General features: G+C 40.1%; 1 protein-coding gene across 1 annotated transcript in view; it reads left to right on the top strand.

Annotated features, from left to right (window-relative positions):
• RAP1B (RAP1B, member of RAS oncogene family) overlaps positions 1 to 10,707 on the top strand; it is a 56,130-nt gene extending 45,423 nt beyond the window's left edge. Inside the window, exons 6-8 of the mRNA XM_036760181.1 lie at positions 7,196 to 7,339; positions 7,958 to 8,073; positions 9,071 to 10,707. Coding sequence (XP_036616076.1) covers positions 7,196 to 7,339; positions 7,958 to 8,044 — 231 coding nt within the window. The 3' untranslated portion in view covers positions 8,045 to 8,073; positions 9,071 to 10,707. The remainder of the gene's footprint in view (positions 1 to 7,195; positions 7,340 to 7,957; positions 8,074 to 9,070) is intronic.
• The last annotated feature ends 10,349 nt before the right edge of the window (positions 10,708 to 21,056 follow it).

Here is a 21,056-nt window from a genome sequence, read left to right as displayed (position 1 = left end):
GCTGTGGTCTTTTCACTGAGAAAGCTTGAAAGTCCTCTATTTTATTGAAAGTCAATATTTTGCCTTGGAGCATGATACCCAGTTTTGCTGGGTAGGTGATTCTTGGTTTTAATCCTAGCCCCATTGACTTCTGGAATATCATATTCCAAGCCCTTCGATCCCTTAATGTAGAAGGGGCTAGATCTTGTGTTATCCTGATTGTGTTTCCACAATACTCAACTTGTTTCTTTCTGGCTACTTGCAGTATTTTCTCCTTGATCTGGGAGCTCTGGAATTTGGCAACAATATTCCTAGGAGTTTTCTTTTGGGGATCTTTTTCAGGAGGTGATCAGTGGATTCTTTCAATTTTTATTTTGCCCTGTGGCTCTAGAATATCAGGGCAATTCTCCTTGATAATTTCTTGAAAGATGATTTCTAGGCTCTTTTTTTTGATCATGGCTTTCAGGTAGTCCAATAATTTTTAAATTATTTCTCCTGGATCTATTCTCCAGGTCAGAGGTTTTTCCAATGAGATATTTCACATTGTCTATTATTTTTTCATTCCTTTGGTTCTGTTTTATAATATCTTGATTTCTCATAAAGTCACTAGCTTCCACTTGCTCCAATCTAATTTTTAAGGCAGTACTTTCTTCAGTGGTCTTTAGACCTCCTTTTCCATTTGGCCAAACCGGGAACTCCTTTCACTCTGTCCCTGCAGCTTTTCCCACTAACCTCTCTGTTGTCTTTGCTGTTTGTGGATTGAGAAGTCTGGTAACTGCCACAGCTCACTGATTCAGGACTCTAGGGCCTGTTCTGCCCAGCTCCTAGTCTGGTTGGTCCGGGCGCAGCCCACACTGGGCTTTGTTCTGCCTGGCTCCCAGCGCCATGTGATAGACCTTACCCAGCGACCATCCAGGCTATCCTGGGCTGGAGCCTGCTTCCCTCTGCTATTTTGTGGGTTCTGCAGTTCTAGAATTTGTTCAGAGCCATTTTTATAGGTGTTGAGGGCCCTGGGGGAGAGCTTTAGGCAAGTCCCTGCTTTCCAGCTGCCATCTTGGGTCCCAAAGAATGGTAGGATTTTAAATACCTCATGTCCTGAGAAAGGAGGGGGGGGAAAGTCAAGTCAGCAGTTAAGTATCTACTGTGTGCTAGGCACTGTGGTAGTGCTGGGGATACAAAGAAAGGGAGAGGGGGAAAGTCTCTGCTCTGAAAGTGTGCGTGGTCTAATTTGCCATCATGCAAATAGCAATATACAAACAAGATAAAAATAGTATAGAGTTAAGTTCAGAGGGAAGTCACTGATGAGGAAGGAGAGAATTCTGAGCACGGGGGACAGCAAAAATACCCAGGTCTGGGATACAAAGCGTCTGATGGGAAGAATAGCAAGAAGGCCAATTGTCCCTAGGTTGCTAAGAACATAGAGAAGATTAAGGTGTAAGAAGACTGGGAAGGTAGAAAGGAGCCAAGTTATGAAGGGTTTGAGAAGCCAAATAGGATCTTACATTTAATCCTGATGTGATTGGTGACACAGGAGGTGACACAGACCTTTGCATTAGGAAGATCACTTCAACAGTTGAGTGGTTGCACATTCTGGAGTGGAAAGAGGTAAGAGGCAGGGAGACCACCCAGCAGTCTATTGCAATAGTCCAGGCATGAGATAATGGTCTGGATTGTGGTGCTTCCAGTGTCAGAGGAGGAGTATACAAGAGATGTTACCAAGGTCAGAAGGCAGAAGCAACAGGACTTGGTCACAGTTGGATATGGAGTGTCTTGAATGACACCTGGGTGACTGGGAGATTTATGTTGCCTTGGATACTGATAGGGAAGTTAGAAAGAGGAAAGGGTTTGGAAGGGAAAGGTACTGAGTTCACTTCGGGAAATGTTGAATTTAAGATGACTATGAAAAATATCAGGTTGAGACATCCCATTAGGCAATTGGAAACAAAAAGAATGGAAGTCAGGAGGTCAGGGCTGGACAAATCTGAGAGTAATCTGCATAGAGATGATCATTTAATCCATAGAAGCTGATGAGACACCTTTTAATTGATGCAGATCCAGCAAAGTTGACTGAGGAGTGTTCATGCAGGAGGAGGAGAGCTCGAGAGAGAACAGCATGGGATAGTGAATTGATTAAGGAGATAGGATGTATGGCTGAGAACTTGGGAGAAATTAAGAGTTTTCTACCGAATGGGCTCATCCAGTCCTTTCAGTAAAGAAAGCATATGCTTTAAATATTGGGGGGGTGGGGTGGGGAGTGTCAGTAAATAGATGAGAATATAAATATTTAGGTCTCAAAAACCTAGAAAGATAAGGATATCCAGGAGAAGAAAGCAATCAGTGGTATCAAAGGCTGCAAGAGAGTTCAAGATGGATGAGAATTAGGAAAAAAAAAAAACATTAGCTATGGCAGTTAGAGAGCTGATGTATTTGGAGAGATTTGCATTTTAAAGATGAGGTCAGAAGTCAGACTGTAGAGAGGTAAGAGAATGAGAAGAAATAGAGTCACTGAGTGTAGATAGCCGTGAAGAGGGGAGAAAGGATATGGAATGATAGCCCGATCAAGTTAAGAGTTTTTTGAGGATGGGGGAGAACATGGGCTGTTTAGACAGTAGGAAAGCAACCTGTAGTCAGGGAAAGATTGAAGATAAGTGAGAGAATGGAGATAACAGAGGGGGTGATCTGCTGGAGAAGGCAATGAATAGGATCGCCTCTTCTGCATGGAGAGAGGTTTGCCTTGGCAAGGAAATGGATTACTTTGTGTGAGATAGGTGAAGGAAGAGATGGTAGCAAAAGTCACCTGAGTGGGATGGGGTAAGGCTATCAGCTGAGAGAACTATGGGAAGCTTGAAAGGGGATGAAAAGATTAAGGAAAAACTCCTGCAAAGTGGGATAGTTTGTTGATTAGAGAAATATGCTGTATGGCTGAGAACTGGGGAAAAATGAAGAAGCCCATTCAGTCTTCAGTAAAGGAAAAGTAAGCTAAAAATATGGATTGTGGGAGCTAATAAGTAGGCTAGAAGGACCGACTACTTGGAGGAATAGCTGGGAAAATACTTGAAGTAAAACATGACAGCCGTCGTGTTTGAAGGGCTGTCATATGAAAGAAGGATTCCACTTATTTCGTTTGTCCTCAAGAGGAGAAAAACTAGGAGTAATGAGTAGAAGTTGTTTAACATAAAAACCTTAACAATTAGAGCCATCCAAAATGGAATGCACTGCCTCGGGAAGTAATGGATTCCCCCTTGTTACTGTTTTGTTAGGCGTATTGTATAGGGAACTCTTGTTTGAGTTTCAGTAGGAAAGATGGGGCACTGAGGGCCTTTATAGCTCAGTTTCTATGAAAACTGAAGAGTATTCTAAGTAAGGTCATATACACTAAAAATTTGTAGTGAAGAATTAAATTTTAGGGGTAACACAGGCATGGGGCATTAGCAGGTTGGAAATAATGAAAGGTCTAGGGCAGAAGGAGTCAAGACTAGGTATGGAGCCAGAGTAGCAGAAAAAATGGACTTTGGGAATAGGAGGAGAGAGTAAGTCTGGAAGTCAAGGTTGGGGTATAAATCAGGTTTGTTGTGAGCCATGGGGAATGTTAGTACAATTGTACAGTTTGTGGGGCTGAGCTATCAAGTGTTATATGTACGTCATTGGAGTAAAGGAGGTTGAGCATTTGTCAGATTGGGGCAGGGGTGGGGAATCTGCAGCCTTGAGGCCACATGTGCCCCTCTAGGTCCTCAAGTGCAGCCTTTTGTCTGAATCCAAACTTCATAGAACAAATACTCTTAATAAAAGGATTTGTTCTGTAAAACTTGGACTCAGTCAGAAGGCCACACCCAAGGACCTAGAAGGCCACGTGTGGCCTTGAGGCGGCTGGTTCCCCGCCCCTGGTTAGGCTATTAGGTCGCCAGTACATGAACACTGAAGCCCCTATGATGATATCAGGATTTAGAGGTAGTGAGGGGAGGAGGTTATGGTCTAGGTGCCGAAGTCCTAGCAGACAGTGACCTGAAGGCTAGCAGCATTGGCAGAAGATTACCACAAGGAAGTTGGGAGACAGGATGAATCAGTAATTCCATGGACTTTGAAAGAGGAAGGATTGTCAAGGATTCATATTGCTCCAGCTGTGGAGTACAAATGACATAAGCTTCTGCTGGCCTACCTCAGGGAAGAAAGCACTGTTTCCAATACTGAGGAGGTTATTGAGAGATGTGGTATCTTTAGAGAAAAGTTAAAAGCAGGGAAACAGGAGTGTTTTGAAACATTTAGCATATAAGAGTCTAAGAATATGGGAGGAGTTTATCTAAAGGCACAGAAGAAGAACCGAGTTGGCAGGGGGCTGGGAAGAAGTAGAAGTAAAGCTGATTTGATTAGGAAGACCAACCTCTACTGGAGGGATGTCATAATATCAAGTTAGGAGTAGTGGAAAGAATCGTTCATTGAGCAAACTTAAATGGTAAAGGAACGTGAAGAATTAATTAACCTTGAACTATGTGAACTATGAAATGTTGATTTTTCACTACCAGGTTTCCTCCTAAAGGCACATGGTATATTTTCATTTTTTAATGGGAGACTGTTCAGCAAGTCCCCACTGTCATTTCTAAGTCCTGCCTAATTTTTATCTGATTTGTCCAGCTTGCTAGACACTGAATAATCCTTTGAAAATAATCTTTGACTTTTATCCTAAAAGACTGTTAGACTTAAGATTTAATGCAGACTGATCCCTTCCCTCTGAAACTCCTTTTGTGAGGTGTTGGTTGGGTTTTTTGTTTTTTAACTTTAGTCAAGCCTTTTCTACTATCGAACTAGATTTGAATCTTTGTTTTCTTTGACTACATTCAAAAGTTATTTTCTCTCAAAGTATCCTTGCTTCTCTAGTCCAGAATAATCTCTGAATTTTATCCCAGCTAGTTGTGTAAGAGCAGATTGCTGGGGTCAGGGAGGTGGTGAAAGCACATGATTGTGAATGAATAAGCAGTTCCCAATTTACAAGAATTATATTGCAAAAGAAAATTTCAAGTCATTTGGTGAGGATTCTGAATGCATTTTCTTCAAAGAAAGGATGTTGTAAATTATGGTTAGGTTTCCAGGCTAGTCTACAAAAGCCTATTTAATCCTTGAAGCAGTTGAACTTGAGTTCTAGAAACAGGAAGGCCATACAGTTTAGGAAGAAGTAGTTTCCTCCCTTCTCTGGGCACAGAACAGTATTAGGAGGAAGAGGGATTTCCGCTTTTTTCTAGGCACAGGGCCAGTCAAAGGAAAATTTTTCAATATTTTTGAAAACCTTCCAGTTCAGCCTTTGTAACTTTTGATGGGACCAACCTTTGTGGGGAAAGGGTGCACCATCTACACTGTCACTAACCACTGACCAACTGCCACTGATGTTCACATAAGCCCAAGAACCCTGGAAATAGCACCTCTCTGCCCCCACTGGCCCATGCCATCAAAGGGAGGTCCTCATCTCCACTGAAGCCGTCTGCCACCCATGGGCAGGCAAGGTAGCCTAGCTGAAATATCAAGGCATCTTGAGGGGGAGACAAGGAGGTAGTTTTTGCCAGAAGGGTTAAGCCACCACCTCCCCCTCAGAGCCTGGTTGAAATAGCCACTGAGCCCAAGCCCCAGAAGTAGCCATGCTGACCATACCAGCAGTCCTTCTGACTCAGTCCTTATAGCCATCATTGAGGAGGGAGTCACAGCTACTAAAGACCTGGCAGAGAAGGTTGTTTCCACCAAACCCCTCAGCACTGTCAAATAGTTTGGTATCAGAAACCAATATGGTTAATAGATTGCTATCTGCTTTACCTCCCCACCCTTAGGACAGTGGGGCTTGTCCCTCTGACTCGCAGCTGGAAACTGCCTATTTGTGTTGTCTCTGTGTATTAAATGGAAGTAAACTCCTTGAAAGAGGATGCCAATTGACCCAAATTCTTATTTTTAGCAATATGAGAGCATACACTCTTCTATTAAATAAATGTTTAATGAATGGGAGTGGGGGGAGGGGCGGGGGCGGGGGATTCCTTAAGCAGAAAGTATACCAACCATTGGCAGGTCAATCACATAGAGACATCTGACCCCAGAATTAGTTTAAGACGCTCCCATTCTTTACAGATTCCTCCTTTCTTCCACTCCTGAACCCAGGGTATCTAGAAGCTTCCCCCCATGTGTGAATTGGTTCACATCGTAGCAACAAAGAGTTCCAGCACTGGGGAAGGGCAAGTCAGATGTTTTATAAATGGCATGCTTATTTTTCATGTATAATGTTGCATAATCCCCCTGGATTTTCTTACTAGATTATAAATATATATTTAAGCACTTACGAGTTTAGTAGTGCCCAATAAGCCTACTTCTTCAGGCTCAAGAAGGAATGAATTACTGTGAGTCTCCCTGAAGTATAGCCCTGTTGCAGATAGGGAGTCTGCTGTTCTAGCCAAATTTATTCTTATCTGGAAAGGAAAAGGCTAATTGCCACAATAAAGCAATGCAGCTGCATGGGGAGAGGGTTTGCCACCCTCACCTTGAGATTGAGCATATCTCTTTTAACTGTCCTACAAAGCTGTGGAGCAGCCTGACTTTGATCTTGTACGTCGGTCATAGCAACAAAAGTGCCCAACTGCGGGCAGGAGCTCTCTTCTCTGTCTTTTGCAACAGAAAAAGGGAATAGCCATAACTCTTAGGGCTTATTATTGTTTATAATTAATATTTATACATTGTGCTATATATTCATATGGTATCCAGGGTGCTTTAAATATATCATCTCATTGACCAAAATACCAGTGGCTTTGTCAGTTACTAAGTCAGTTAACAAGTTGTATGGTCTCAGATTTGTAGTTTACAATCCAAATAAAAAACAAATGAACTTGTTAAAACATGTTAATGGTACAGTATGGTAGAAAATGTTCTGAAGTTGTTGTGAGGCCTGGGTTTGATTTCCATCCGTGTTACTTACTAGTGGGATGAGAAGGACGTACTTTCACCTCTGGTATTAGTTTCCTCATCTATAAAGTGAAGGGACTTGGACAAAATGATCTCCAGGTGCTTCCTAACTCTAAATGCTACAATCTTATACCTGTAGTGAAAATGTTTCTAAGAGCAGTGGTCCATTTAGAGGCCTCCTTGGTCTAAACTAATGTTTAAAAGCTTAGAGACTTAAAACTTTGAGATCTTCATTGCTTTGATACTTGTTGGGGTCCATTTGACAAATCTCTCAAAAATGTCTTTTCAGGTACCAATGATTCTTGTTGGTAACAAGTGTGACTTGGAAGATGAAAGAGTCGTAGGAAAAGAGCAAGGACAGAACCTAGCAAGACAATGGAACAACTGTGCATTCTTAGAATCTTCTGCTAAATCAAAGATAAATGTTAATGAGGTAAGATTGATGCCTGTGTTCTGGATTTTAATGTAAGTATCAGTAAAGTTTTTAGAGAGCTTTTGAGGATTTTCCCTTATACCTCAGTACTTCAAGGATCAGTGATTTGTTGGTGTAGATGCTTCCTCAGCTAATTTGTACTGCAACTTAGGATAAGAGGCAGTGGCCAAAAAAAATCATCCTCAACTTGGTGATGATCCTCTCTGAACTTAGCTAGGTTTGTCTTCCAGCAGCCTACCCTCCAGCACCAACAGACTTCCCTGGATTGGGTCTAACAGATTTAGTTTGTCTAGCATAGCCTGTGAGAACAGATGATGTTCACACTGCAGTGAAGCATCAAGAGAAGGAATTCTTTCCTTAGACCTCTTTTAAAAGAGACCATAAATACTCCCCTAGAATGCCAAATTTATGATCCTAGGCAACATCTTAATTGAATTGGATGATCTCTTCAGGATGTCTTAGAGTATTCAGAGAAACTTGGCTGCTGTAGTACTTAGTTTTACATTCATGTTGTTAAAAATAAATGTTTGCTTTCTTGGGTCAGTTATATTATGATGAACAAATTGTGCATCATTTTCCTTTTTATTTGTCAACTGAGTCACACATTTGTCTTTCCAGATCTTTTATGACCTAGTCCGGCAAATTAACAGAAAAACTCCAGTGCCTGGGAAGGCACGTAAAAAGTCGTCATGTCAATTGCTTTAATAAACAGATGCATTGTAGCTCTGAGCCAGGTATGTCCAGTGACACTTCTTTATCTTTCAGCCTTAGTCTCATAAAGTACTATTATATCAAGAGCCTAACTAAAAGATTTCTTTACCTCAAAAATAATGATCGTTAAACTGGTGTGGTGTTTCACCAGCAGAGCAAAGCAGGAGGTCCTGTCTGACAAGTGGCAAGGCTGAGGTATTGTGCATGAGTTGATCTCCCAGATAAGATAGCTGAAGCTTAGCCATTCAGGCACCAGAACAATTACTGCAAGTCTTTCTAAAATTTATTCTATACTTCCTGGATTTCTTAAATAGAAAATATCTTGTGTAATATCAGTTATATTACTGATGTTCTTCTGGAGTTTGTAAAGTTGTTATTAATGGTCTCCTAGTTACATGCATTTCCATAATAAGGGTTTTGGTGGGGTTCGGTTTTTTCTTTTTTTAACATTCTATAGCTGATTGTGCTTTTTAGGGAGAATAGCCTTTAAGTATTGTCATATATGATTTCACATTCTTTGATAGTGCACTTAAATTTATTTGCTGTGTCCTGTGCCAGAACTTTCCATTTGACCTAATCAAGTAATTAAGATCATGTTTAGATGTTGAGAAATATAGACCCCCGCCTTCCAAAGTATGAAATATTGAAAACTATTTCCTGTGATAATGGGATATAGAAGTGAAATGGAGAAGCTAAGTCTCAGAGTTTGGCTTGCCCAAGGCCGTAGAGGGTAGTACCTTAACCAGGTCTTCTAAATACAAATCCAGGTTTATTTCTTTGCCGCACTGACAGCTTATGATGCCAAATCACAGTGAGGGTAGATTAGACAGTAAGATAATGAAAAAACTACTCAGTTTTTCATGTTAACTCTACAAGTAGATACCGTAAGTACAAAAATACAAAAAGGATAGGATTCTTGTACTCAGGTTGCTGAAACCTTTTCTGTCACTGCTTTAATGTGACACTTAGGGCTGTTAGCTTTTCTCCAGGTGTTTTCAGATCTTTTCTTTGCTCTTTCAGGTCTGAAGAACTGTTGCCCAATTCAACAGTGCCAGCAGCATTCCAACTTTATTAAACCTACCAACATCTTCAGCGGACTTTCCTGTGGTGGTACCCTTTAAGAAGTGGATGAAAGCTACTATATCAGTTTGCACATTCTAATCACTTTGCAGTGTCACGAGAGATTTGTACTTAAAGTAGTCTGAGTATGCAACTGGTAAAACCAGAGGCTACATCCAGTATTATTGCTAAGAGACGTTGTTCATCCACCGATGTTGTACATGTATGAAAATGTTGTACTGTATACTTTAACATGCCCCATGCTTTCTATTGGAGAGTACAATAATGTAAATCCTAAAAGCACCACTATTTTAGCATAATAAAAGAAAGTCCAAAGAGCTCCTATATAGACTACTCCAGATAACTTTGCTTCTTTGATATTTGTAGCTTATTGTAATTTTTTTTAAAGAAATACAAGGTCATCATCGTTGTACAAAAGCGCTTTGATTAACACAGCTATATAGTTTTTTTAATTTTTTGAAAAACCTGTGGAGACAGTGATCTTGTCTTTAAAAATAAGATAGTCCTCTCAGTATAATGTCTTAGATAAAAGACGTTGCCTTTAATATCTGTTGGGAAGGAAATGTCCAGACTTTTCAATCTTTTATTGTATGTTTCCTTTTTGTTTACATAGGGAACAATGTTTATAGTTGTGTGTACAGTGGGGGTCTACAACAAGAAGTGTATATTTTCAGATAATTTTTTAATGATTTAACAATTTTGTAAATCATTTCCAGGCTTCTGCAGCTGTAGATTCTCACTGTGAATCCCCTGCTTGCTCATGCATAAGTGTATTTGCAATACCAAATATGCAGGTTTAGTACTTTTGCCTGTTAGTGATTGTTTCACATGTGTAACGTTTTGGTTGAGATGTTAAATGGTGGAAGAGTACTGTGGATGTGAATGTGGAAAGTAATTTTAATCATGTGTAATTGGTCACGGGGCCTAAGTTGCAGTAACTAACTTTTTGCTGATTTATTTAACAATGCCTTGTTGCTTTGTATGCATTTAACGTTTGGGTGTAAAGATTGTGTGTATATCCAACAGGGAGCCACAGTATTTAAATTGACCAACCTAATGTTACAACTACTTTGAGGTGGCCAAATGTAAACTAAAAGCCTTAATTAAAGTGGTGCAATTTTGTATAACTTAGCATCAGTAGTTCAATAAATTTGGATTGCCATGCAAGGGCTTGCATTATAATTATCTGCCACTTGAATGTTTTGTGTAATGTTTTAACAGTGCTAGTAAATAAATATGGGTTTAACTTTTTTAAATGTAATGGGTGCATTCTGCACAGTGTGGTTTCATAATTTAACATTTGGGCAAGCCAAGTTCTCAGTAATGGCAAGAATGGAAGATGTCATATTTTGCTTAGTAATGTTTGAGTATCCACATAGCCACCTTTAAATTTCCCTGGGAAAGCATTTTGTAACTCAAGCAATATCACTTATATGAACAGTTTTTGGTAATGTTGGGCAGTTATTTTGGACAGCATGGGTATAGGCCGTAACAAATAACTGACACATTACTTTATTGTTTTTATATAGGATGACGTTATACTTAGCTTATTACGGTTATAAAGGTCTTTGAATGAAGTGGACTTATGTACTGCTTTCTTTTAAGATGGAAACAAGTTTTTCTTTGTGTTAAAGATGCACTGTAATTTATTGCCCATTTGTGAAAAGCTCTGCAAGTTGAGTCTTCACAGCAGTCGACTGTTTAAGAAAATCATCTCCTATTAGGAGAGATGCTCTGATTTAGGCATAGCCTCCATGTCTGTACTGTTGGAATAGAACATCGTAAGATGTCTTCATAGCTTAGGTGTCATAGGGTAAGAGTTAGACGGGATTTAGCAATCATCCCCTCCAACCCTCCCATTTTTATAGATGGAGAACTTGGAGTCCAGAGAAGTTCCTTACCTTCCCACAGCCACCCAGGTGGTGGTAGTTGAGGGGAGAGTTGAAATTCAAACTCAGGATTTCTGTCTACTGAGCACCATGTAACCATCCTACAGCCAAAAAGAGGAGGTGTTCACCTAGTTAAAGAAATCAGTGATTTGCTCTAATTTAAAAGCAAGATCACATACAGTCACCTGGGACAAATTGAAAAGATAAATTTTAAAAGAAAAACCAGTGCTCCCCAGGAGAATAACAGATGTCTTTCTTAATGTATGTATTCCAAATAAGGTCAAGTCATATGAACTCTTAGGATTCCTCATCTGTTAAAATAGGATTGGTTAGAGAGTGTTTAGAGCATGTGACCTCTCTGTCCTCTTTTTTTCTAACCTAAGTTTACTACCATGACAGGTGACTAATACTGTGATTTGGGTGGTGGAGAGGGGAGGGGGGTGGGGAGTTGCCTTAACCATACAAGAAAAAAGTTTCAATATGAAAAGTTAGGAGAGCACAGCTTTGATTTTTTTTTTTTATTCATAGTTGAACTGATTTTAGAAGGTGGTATTCTGAAGTTTTGTTAGGGGAAATAAACTATAGTGAGGTTTTTTGTTTTGGGGTTTGTTTTTTTTTGGTAGAAGTGATGGCTAAAAAGAACCTGTCTCATGGAGAAGAATTAATGTTCATGAAGATGGACTTACGTTGTAGTTGTTAAAATCATCTGAATCTATTTTTATAGGTCTACAATTTAGGATTACCCAAAGGTATAACTACCGCTGTTACAGGAAGCATTTTGTCAAATTGTTTAAGGAAGTGGAAAAACCTGCATACTCTAGAAACTTTTTGTTTAAGTGCTAATAGTAATAGATCTGTGGTTTGACAAAAAGCACTGTTCTCTCCCATACCACTCAGTAACTGAAGCTTAAGAATACAAGTAATTATTTGAGATGGCATCTCCTGGTAATGGATAAAATATTTCTCTACTAGCTAGAAAAAAATACATAAATTCATGTTCAGATCCCCAAGGACACTTGGAGTAGTTTCATTTTTTAGGAGGAAATATTTTACTAAAAAGTTTTTTTAAATTGTATGTAATAGTAAAATTTATGTGTCACAGCTTTGCTTTTTGTTGTTAGAACACAATAGCTACTTCACCTAATATGAGCTCTTTTAAGAGAACCTTGAGTTATAAAATTCTTGGAGGACTTGCAATCTTTTGATGCAACAGAAGTGTTAAATCTTTTTATGCTCAAATTTTATTTTAATTGTTAAGTTGAATTTAATTTCCGATTATCCTTGTTCTTTCTCATCTTTTTAAATATTAAAAATATAAAAGGGACTTTAACTTTTTCTGTTGAGCAATTTTTCAACTATTTTACATTTGGAATAATAAAAAAATATTATAAGTCAGGTTTCCCTTTTTCTCAATAAGTCTCAAACCAGATTACAGTATCAGAGAGTTGGTTCTAAAATCTTCAGTTATAAAAGTTATTCTTGCATTTTTTTGTGATGCTTGTGATCATGTTTGACTTACTTAGACTTTGACATGAGTAACCCACTATGATTCCCCTTGACTTCCCATTCCCTCATGCCTATCCACCTAAACTCTAAGCCACCAATGTCCCATTCCAGATCTGCCCAGCCCTTCCACTGTGCTCTTTGAAATGCCTGCTCCACAATTAACAGTATTTAATCTTCTGTTTATCTCACCCTTTTATGTATTCTGGCCTTCATTGAGACAAGACTCCCTCCTAACCCCACTGGTTCCCTTAATACACTTTCCAGTACAGTTTACTTGTCTCATATCCCCCAGTTTAGTGGTCATGGTGAGGGACTTGTATTACTCCTTGGTTCACATTGCCACCTCCAGACAATCTCTTAATCCCTTTTACTAAGCAATCTCTTCTTTGAGCATCACATTATCCAAATTTATCACTGATTCCAGGTCTTGTTGGCAGTTATCTCTAGGTCCTTTGGGACATTATTCTCCCTTCCTCGGTAAGCTCAGTGCTTGGCTCAGTCTTTGTTCTCCCCCTCTCCAGCCCTGATACTTAGGGGCTTCAGCAATACATATTGGTAGTCCCTTAAATATTCTTAACTAAACAGTTCCTCGGTCTACTTGATTCCTATTACCCTTGATTTTTCTGGCACCCACAAGTATTCTGTTTACATATTTATAAGTTAGGAAATACCCTTTCACAATTTTTTTTTTTTTTTTTGCTGTCATATGTCCTTATGATTTTTTTGTCCTCACTGGGACCTTCATTCCCCCTACTCTTCTTTCCCTGCTTATTATAGCTACAGACTCTTCTCTCTTTCCTATCTTTGTTTTTGTTATTTGGTCATTTCAGTCATGGCTGACTGTGGCCCCATTTTTTCATGGCAAAGATCCTGGAGTGGTTTGCCATTTCCTTCTCCAGCTCATTTTACCAATGAGAGACTGAGGCAGATAGGGTTAAGTGACTTGCCCAGGGTCACGCAACTAGTAAATATCTAAGGCCAGATTTGAACTCAGGAAGAGGAGGAATTCTAGGCTCTAGCCACTGCACCACCTAGCTGTCCCAAATCTTTCTGTTTACACTTTGTGAACCAATTCAACTTTACATTCACCATTCCTTCACCTTTGACTTAACTCTGGGTGCACATTTCTGATGTCCAATGTCTCTTTTCTGAAGAGAAGGGACATAACTCTCTCTTGCTACATACGCACTTGATATTATCCCCTCAATTTCTTCTTGTTTATCTTCTGTTCCTGTCTACTAGCTCCTTGCCTGATGCCTATAAACAAGCCCACGACTACCCTGGCCTTTTGGGGAGTGGGGCAGTCAGAGGTGACTTGCCTAGGGTAACAGAAGTAGGTGTCAGAGGCTGGGTTTGAACTGGGGTCCTCCTGACTCCAGGGCTAGTTTATCCACTGTGTCACCTAGCTACACACACAAAATCTGACCATTTATAGTAGCTCATCCTGTATCCCCTCCCCTGACCTTAAGATAGACATCTATCTACAATTCATCCCTCCTCTTTCTTTACTCTGTTTAGAAATTCTCTCCATTTTCTCTCTATAGCTTTCAACCTCAATTAAACCAAAACTACTCTCTTAATTGCCAGATCAGCTCTAACGGCCTTTATCCATCATGACGTTCCTTCACTTGTCTATGTCATGTTACATGACACCCACTTCCATCTGGTGATCAACTCAGTCTTTTTTGCTGGTTCTTCATACATAGAACACTCACTGACTGTGAATGTCCCTTAAGGTTCTGTCCTGGTCCATCTCCAACCTTCCCCTTCGTAATTACCATCAAAGACACCACCATCCATTTTTCTAGTCACCCCTGTTCCACAAGCTTAGTGTTGTCCACAGCTTCTTACTCTTATCCCACGTAGCCAATCCCTTATACCTTAACATCTTTTCTTAAGGTATAACACCTTTTGCTCCACTCATACAACCAGGACCCTGATACAGGCCCTCATCCAGCCTACTTCCATAACCTGGCTGTCCTCAAATTTCCCCACTCCACTCTATTGATCTTATCTCCCTCTTGCTTAAATGAGCTCCAGTGCCCTATTAACTTCTAAAACCAAATTTAAATCTCAGGTATTTAAAGCTCTTTATGACATGGCCCCTTCCTACCTATCCATTCCTTATACCTCATTCTCCTACCAAGTATTTGGCTACAGTCTAGACATGCTGGCCTAACTTGGTGTTCCTCACAGATCTCCCTTTTCTCTGTGCCTTTCAACCAGCCGGTTTATCATGACTGGGATGCTCTGTCCATCCACCTGCACCTTTAGTTTCCCTGGCTTCCTTAAAGACATGTCAAATTCTGCACTTTTTCTGTGCTCCCTCTTTCCTCCCCCCATCTCCACCATCCCTTCTTCCCCTACAAACACTTTCTTTCAGACACCTTTATTCTTTGTGTTCTATGTACCCGATTTCCTTACATTCTGTTTTTCCATTGGAATGCATATTTCTTGCGAGCAAGGTCTGATTTAATGCCCCTCTTTGTTTTTTAGTGCTTAGCATAGTTCCTGGCAGTTAATCTGTTTTGGAGTTCAACTTCTTAAAACATTATTTCCTGGCCTTTGAAAAGTGAAGTGCAATGGGCACTGATGTTGGGACAAGGCTTGAAACGGTGAACCAATTCATTAACTGTCTTAGGAATGTGATCAGTAGAATCTAGTTTGATACCCTGAGTGCTGGTGAAGAACAGAAAGTCTTTCTGCATGTTGATGTATTAATCTTTTCTAAGAACTGAAAAGTGATCACCATTTTTATTCTAAATTTCAAGTTCAATATACTTTTTAAAAAATTTCTAATGCCCCTGTGAAAATAAAGGATATGAAGAAAAATTTTAGAAGTAAGCCTGGACTTCATTGTCCAATCAGATGACCTGGATACTAGTCCCAGCTAATCACTCTGAGACCCTGGGCAAGTTTGTTAATCTTCTGGGCTTCAGTCTCTTCGATCTTAAATCAAGGAAGTTGTACTACAGACCAAATGCTCCTTTAAGCTTTAAAATTCTAGTTCTGAATAGAGGGAATTGGAATTGTTTTAGATTTCAAGAAAAGAGCAACTGTGGTAATAATATCATTCATCTCCCTGCTGCCTTTTTATCCAACCAAGTCATTCTCCAGTATAGCTTCTAAAACAATCTTCGTAAGACACAAACTTGACCTTGGCACTGCCCTCAAATACCAAATGCCTACATTGGCTTCCTGCTGCTTCTAGGTCTAAGTGCAAACTGAAAAGATTGGCATTTAAGGCCCTCCATGGTCTGGCTCTAACCAGCCTCATCAAACTTTGCATATAAGTGTGTTCTTTCCCTCCTCAAAACACCTTTGGTTTCCTTATTTATGTGCATTTACCCTCTGACTCTGAGTGGGTTGTAAATTTTTGGAAGCAGCCACTTGCACCTGTAGATCCTCAATTAAAAAAAATATATTGAATTTAAATACTCATATGGTTTACGATGCTGATATTCCATAGAATTGTGTGTCACCAGTACGTAAGGAGCTCATTCAGTTCAACTACAGGTTTTTCCTGTTCCTAAGTGGTAACAGAACTTAATCTATTTGTGGAAGCACATTAGAAAGTCATTTCTGAAGACTACTACAGGCACAGATAGGGGAATGTTAAAGACCTTTTAGTTACACAACCAATGGACTTTCAACTGACTTCAGTATTCTCTATAAAACTTGCACAAACAAACAAGAAAAATATACCCTCCATATACCTCACTCCTACTTTAGGGGCTTCTGGCTCCAACTGATAATGCCCAGTTTCCTATAGTCTCGTCTTTTTAGAGACAACGGATGACTAAACGTGTAATTTCTATGACTAATAACTTGGGCCTTGGGGAGAAAAATAGTGGAGGAAGATTCTTAAGAGTAGAGGGTGTACTTTATGCAGGAAATGACCTGACCTCATCATGGGATGCTAACAGTAGTCTTAGGAAATATGTTCATTGGCTAGTAAAAATATATCTTAAGCACTATTGTGATTTATAAAAACTACTATGTCTTCACACAGAACTGCTTTAAGTAGCGGGAAGTGAGATAGGAGACATGCTATTTTGGCTTCCATGCTTCATTACAAACTTGAACCTGTGAATATATTGGCATAGGGAGAATTTTGGAATTATTTCTTATTACTTCTCATTTGCATTTCATAACAACCCGAGTGCAGTCAGGCAGGCCTACAAGTTTTATTAGCCTCAAAGGAAACCGGTTTGGGAAGTGACCAGCCCAGGATCATGAAAGTGTGATTTGAACCCAAGTCTTGGTGGCTCCAAGTCCAGAAGTCAGGGATATGAGGCAATGGAGGAAAATACAGGTATCACCGAGGGTTGGGGAAAGAAAAACCAAAGCTACATTTGTAATTCTGTGCAATCTTTTCAAGCCACTGGGCTAATTAAGAATATTGGCTATCTTCGAATTGTTCGTGGGCTCTTCCTCATTGTGTACAAGGTGTCCTAAGTAGTTCTAAGCTTTAAGCGTGTGCTTTGGAACACCTTGTATATGCTTTTCTGTTTGTTATATATACACACATCAGATCTAAGCTCCTTGGGACTATTTGTTCCCCACCACTTACTTAGCACAAGGTGCTCCTTGGATTGGATTTATTTTAATTCTGTGGACTAATAAATCTACTGACTTGACTAATAAGGCTGCTTTAGGGAGATCATAAAGCAAGCAAGAGTTGACAAAAATTTAAAACAGTAGCTGTCCCCAGGCCACAGTGCAATTCCCAAATATGTCATTTTTTGCCGCTTTTTTGGCTGTGTCTAATGGCCTGAGACTTTTTTTTCCCTTTTGGAGAAAATAGAATTCTATTCTCTCCCTGGAGGGTAGGGATCTCTAATGAAAGAAAATATATAAGGGGTTCCAAATGCCCAAATCTTTGGTTATCTACAGTTGCTACATTGCTGTGTCACTTAAGATTGCCATCTGTGGTTTCTATCCTGTAATAAATTCTAATGACTTGGCCACGGCTCGATGTTATCAGCATAGGAACTATACTCTGAGTAGTAGCTTTTAGGAGCAGATGGACTGGAATAAACCAAAAGGCCTTACCACACTCTTGTTTACCTTCCATGTGATGGTGACTGAATGTCCTAAGCCACAAGGAACCCAGATGCTGCTGCTTACTTACCCTAGAAACCTAGGCAACCAGTTAAACAACTCTGCTTCTAAGGACTTATCTCAGGTATGATCTTAGGCAAGGCAGGCCAAGCAGGATGACTTCAAACCACTTCCCCTTCCACTGAGTCTTTCCACTCCCAGTTCTGAATCTAACTGTGTGGTGATGTGTGAGCCTGCTGGAGATTGTGATGTTGGAGGCCCCTTCTAGACCACCGTATTCATTGGGCCCTTATCAGAAATTGGCCTCTGCTCTTCTCCCTAAAAGATTTCCCCCAACTTTGTAGCTTAACAATGCAAAAATGAAGCCTCTTGTGTGGAACAGTTTCTCAGAATCTTTCCAAAAAACAGGTTGTGATTTATAATAGAGAATTTTTGGAATGGGCCCGAAGAGGGAAAACTAAATTAATATTAATCTGTTGAACAATGTTGCCTAATATCAATCCTGGCATTGTGAGCCAAGCAATCATCTCCTTTACAAAAACTAACCACGAAGAGCCCTATGCCTTTGTAACATTGAAGTTTGCCCAATCCCCCTCAACTTTGATAAAATGATTATCATAGATTTTGATCAGGGAGGTCATCTATAGTCCATTCATGTCAAACTCAAATAAAAACAGATTTACTAAACCCTACGTAAAGATCCCTGCAGGCAGGAAGCCACAAACTATCTTATTTACTTTGTTAGATATTTTCCAATTATGTTGTGATCTGGTTCTGGCTGCGCTTGGGAACGATGGGCCTCATCCTCCAGGGTCACATTTTTAATACTTATGACCTAGTCCAACCCCTTCACTTTGTAGATTAGGACAGAGAAGGGGAAAAAAATGCTTTTTTGCACCTGTGCAGTATGCCCAAGATCACACATGTGCAAATAGAGTCTTGGAGAGGTTCTGTTTTTTTTTTTTTTAATTTTGCGTTTTTAAGACTGGGTCTCCCAGTCTGTCCCAAGCTGGAAGTATTCACAAGTCTTATCCCACTCTAATCAGCATGGGAGCCTTTGGCCTGTTCGCCTCACCTCTCGGGCAATCTGGTGCTCCCTCCAGCCCTCCTGGGGGCATACCCTATTCCTGCTGAACTTAGTGAAAACACCAAAATGGCTTATTCCATCAGTTCAGCACTCCTGGGCTCTTGGATCTACCTCAGCAGGGATTCCAGGCAGGCCCTGCCATGTCAGGCAAGGGCTGAGATTTTTAACTTTAGGGTCCGCTGATTCCAAACTTAGTCTGATGAGCGATGTGGCTCAGATGGCTGCATAACCAACCCTATTTAGTACCTTTATGTGGTGTAGTGGATGGAGCACTGGGCTTGGAATCAGGAAGACTTATCTCCACGAGTTCAAATCCAACCTCAGATACTAGCTGTGTGACCCTGGGCAAGTCACTTAACCCTGTTTGCCTCAGTTTTCTTATCTGCAAAATGAGCTGGAGAAGGAAGTGGCAAACCACTCCAGTATCTTCGCCAAGAAAACCTCCAATGGGGTTGCAAAGAGTTGGACAGACTGAACAACTTGCAGATTACAATTAAAAAAAAAAAAAGAAATCCCTGCCCTTGGGTTTATAGTTTAGCTGGAGGAAACAATCTGTGCATGAAGGAGAGGACAGATTGTTTGATCACAGATTGAGAAATAAAAGCTATCCAGCCTAACCCCTTTATTTTACTGATGAGTTAACTAGGGCCAGAGAAGTTAAGGTCATGTAAGTGCTGAGATTTGAACCCAATTCCTCAAACTCAAGATTCATCATCCTTTACACTATCATGTTGTCCCTACAATCCTAGATAGAAAATAGCAAGAGAGGGAGAGGAATGGTAGGGGAGAGCAGGGAAGAATTAGGATCAGGATCAGTAAAGGTTTTTATCTAGAAGGTGGCACAGAGCCTATGGCTCCTAGTTCTGACCTCTATATCTAGACCAAACCCAATTTCATCCTTCCATGTTATAGTCCTTCAATTATTTGAAGATGGTGATCATGCTTCTCCCTGCCCCCAAATTTATCTTTAACTTAAATATCCCCCCATAGCATAATCTGAACCTCAGATGGAATGATTTTTTTTTTGGACGGGGGAAAGCAGAGCAATTGGGGTTAAGTGACTTGCCCAAGGTCACACAGCTAGTAAGTGTGTCAAGTGTCTGAGGCCGGATTTGAACTCAGGTTCTCCTGACTCCAAAGCCAGTGTTCTACTCACTGCGCCACCTAGGTGCCCCAGATGGAATGATTTTACAGCTTTTCTTTGCTTCTCCATAACTACCCCTAGGTCATTCCAGTCTAAAGAATGGTGGGGAGGTAGGTTGCCCCTAGGGCCAAGCTGGTATTTTTCCACTTTATTGTGACACTGGATATCCAGGATAAAGTCAAACTGTGGGGTTTCCCTAAAGAGGCCCTCTAGACCAAAATTACTGGAGGTCTCAGTGAATTGCCCTGGGGTTCTTCAGACATACCACTTCCTGGTATGGTGGAGGCTGCATGGTACTGCTGCAGGACGTGGCTTCAAAGCCCACCTTTGACACATCTGTGAGAACCACAGCAAATCACTCAAACTAGATCTCATTTTTCTTGTCTGTAAATGGAGGCATTGGACTAATTGGTTTCCAAAGTTCCTTCTCAGGAACCTATAGGTATTATGAGATCTCAGAGGTCCTGTAAATTACTTTTTTAGTAGTACTGTAAGGTCCACAAAGTGTTTCATAGGTGTGATTGCCTACCCAGGCAATAAATGCTTTTAGTATTACTGATTGGAGCCTATTTCATTCCAGGGCTTCTTTTGGACCTGGGGTTCTTTGGGGCCTGAGGGTCTTTTGTTATCAGTTCTAAGGCTCATGATACCTCTCTCTTTTTTTAAGTTTAAATATCAATTAATTTATTTATTTTAGTTTTCAACATTCACTTCCGTAAGACTTTGAGTTCCAAATTTTCTCCCCCTTCCCCAACATGGCATGCAATCTGATATAGGCTCTACATATACATTCATATTAAACATATTTTCACATTAGTCACATTAGTTGTAAAGAAGAATTAGAACCAATAGGAGGAACCATGAGAAAGAAGAAACAAAAAAAAAAAGAGAGAGAGAGCAAATAGTATGCTCTAATCTGCATCCAGACTCCATAGTTCTTTTTCTGGATGTAGACAGCATTTCCCATCATGCATTGCTAAGAAGAGGTAAGTCTATCAAAATTAGTCATCACACAGTGTGGCTGTTATTGTGTACAATGTTCTCCTGGTTCTGCTCACTTCACTCAGCATCAGTTCATGTAAGTCTTTCCAGTTTTTTCTGAATTCCACCATAGTACCTAGCTTAAGTTGGTACTACAGATGGTATTCTCATTTTTAAGACACATCAGGAGGGTCACAGATCTGAGGCAGGATTTGAACAGAGAATTTGAATACTGACTCCAATTCCTGCACTCTA

The sequence above is a fragment of the Trichosurus vulpecula genome, chromosome 5 (assembly GCF_011100635.1).
Source record: "Trichosurus vulpecula isolate mTriVul1 chromosome 5, mTriVul1.pri, whole genome shotgun sequence".
In the NCBI taxonomy this organism is placed as follows: Eukaryota; Metazoa; Chordata; class Mammalia; order Diprotodontia; family Phalangeridae; genus Trichosurus; species Trichosurus vulpecula.
This window is presented reverse-complemented; position numbering and strand designations above follow the sequence as displayed.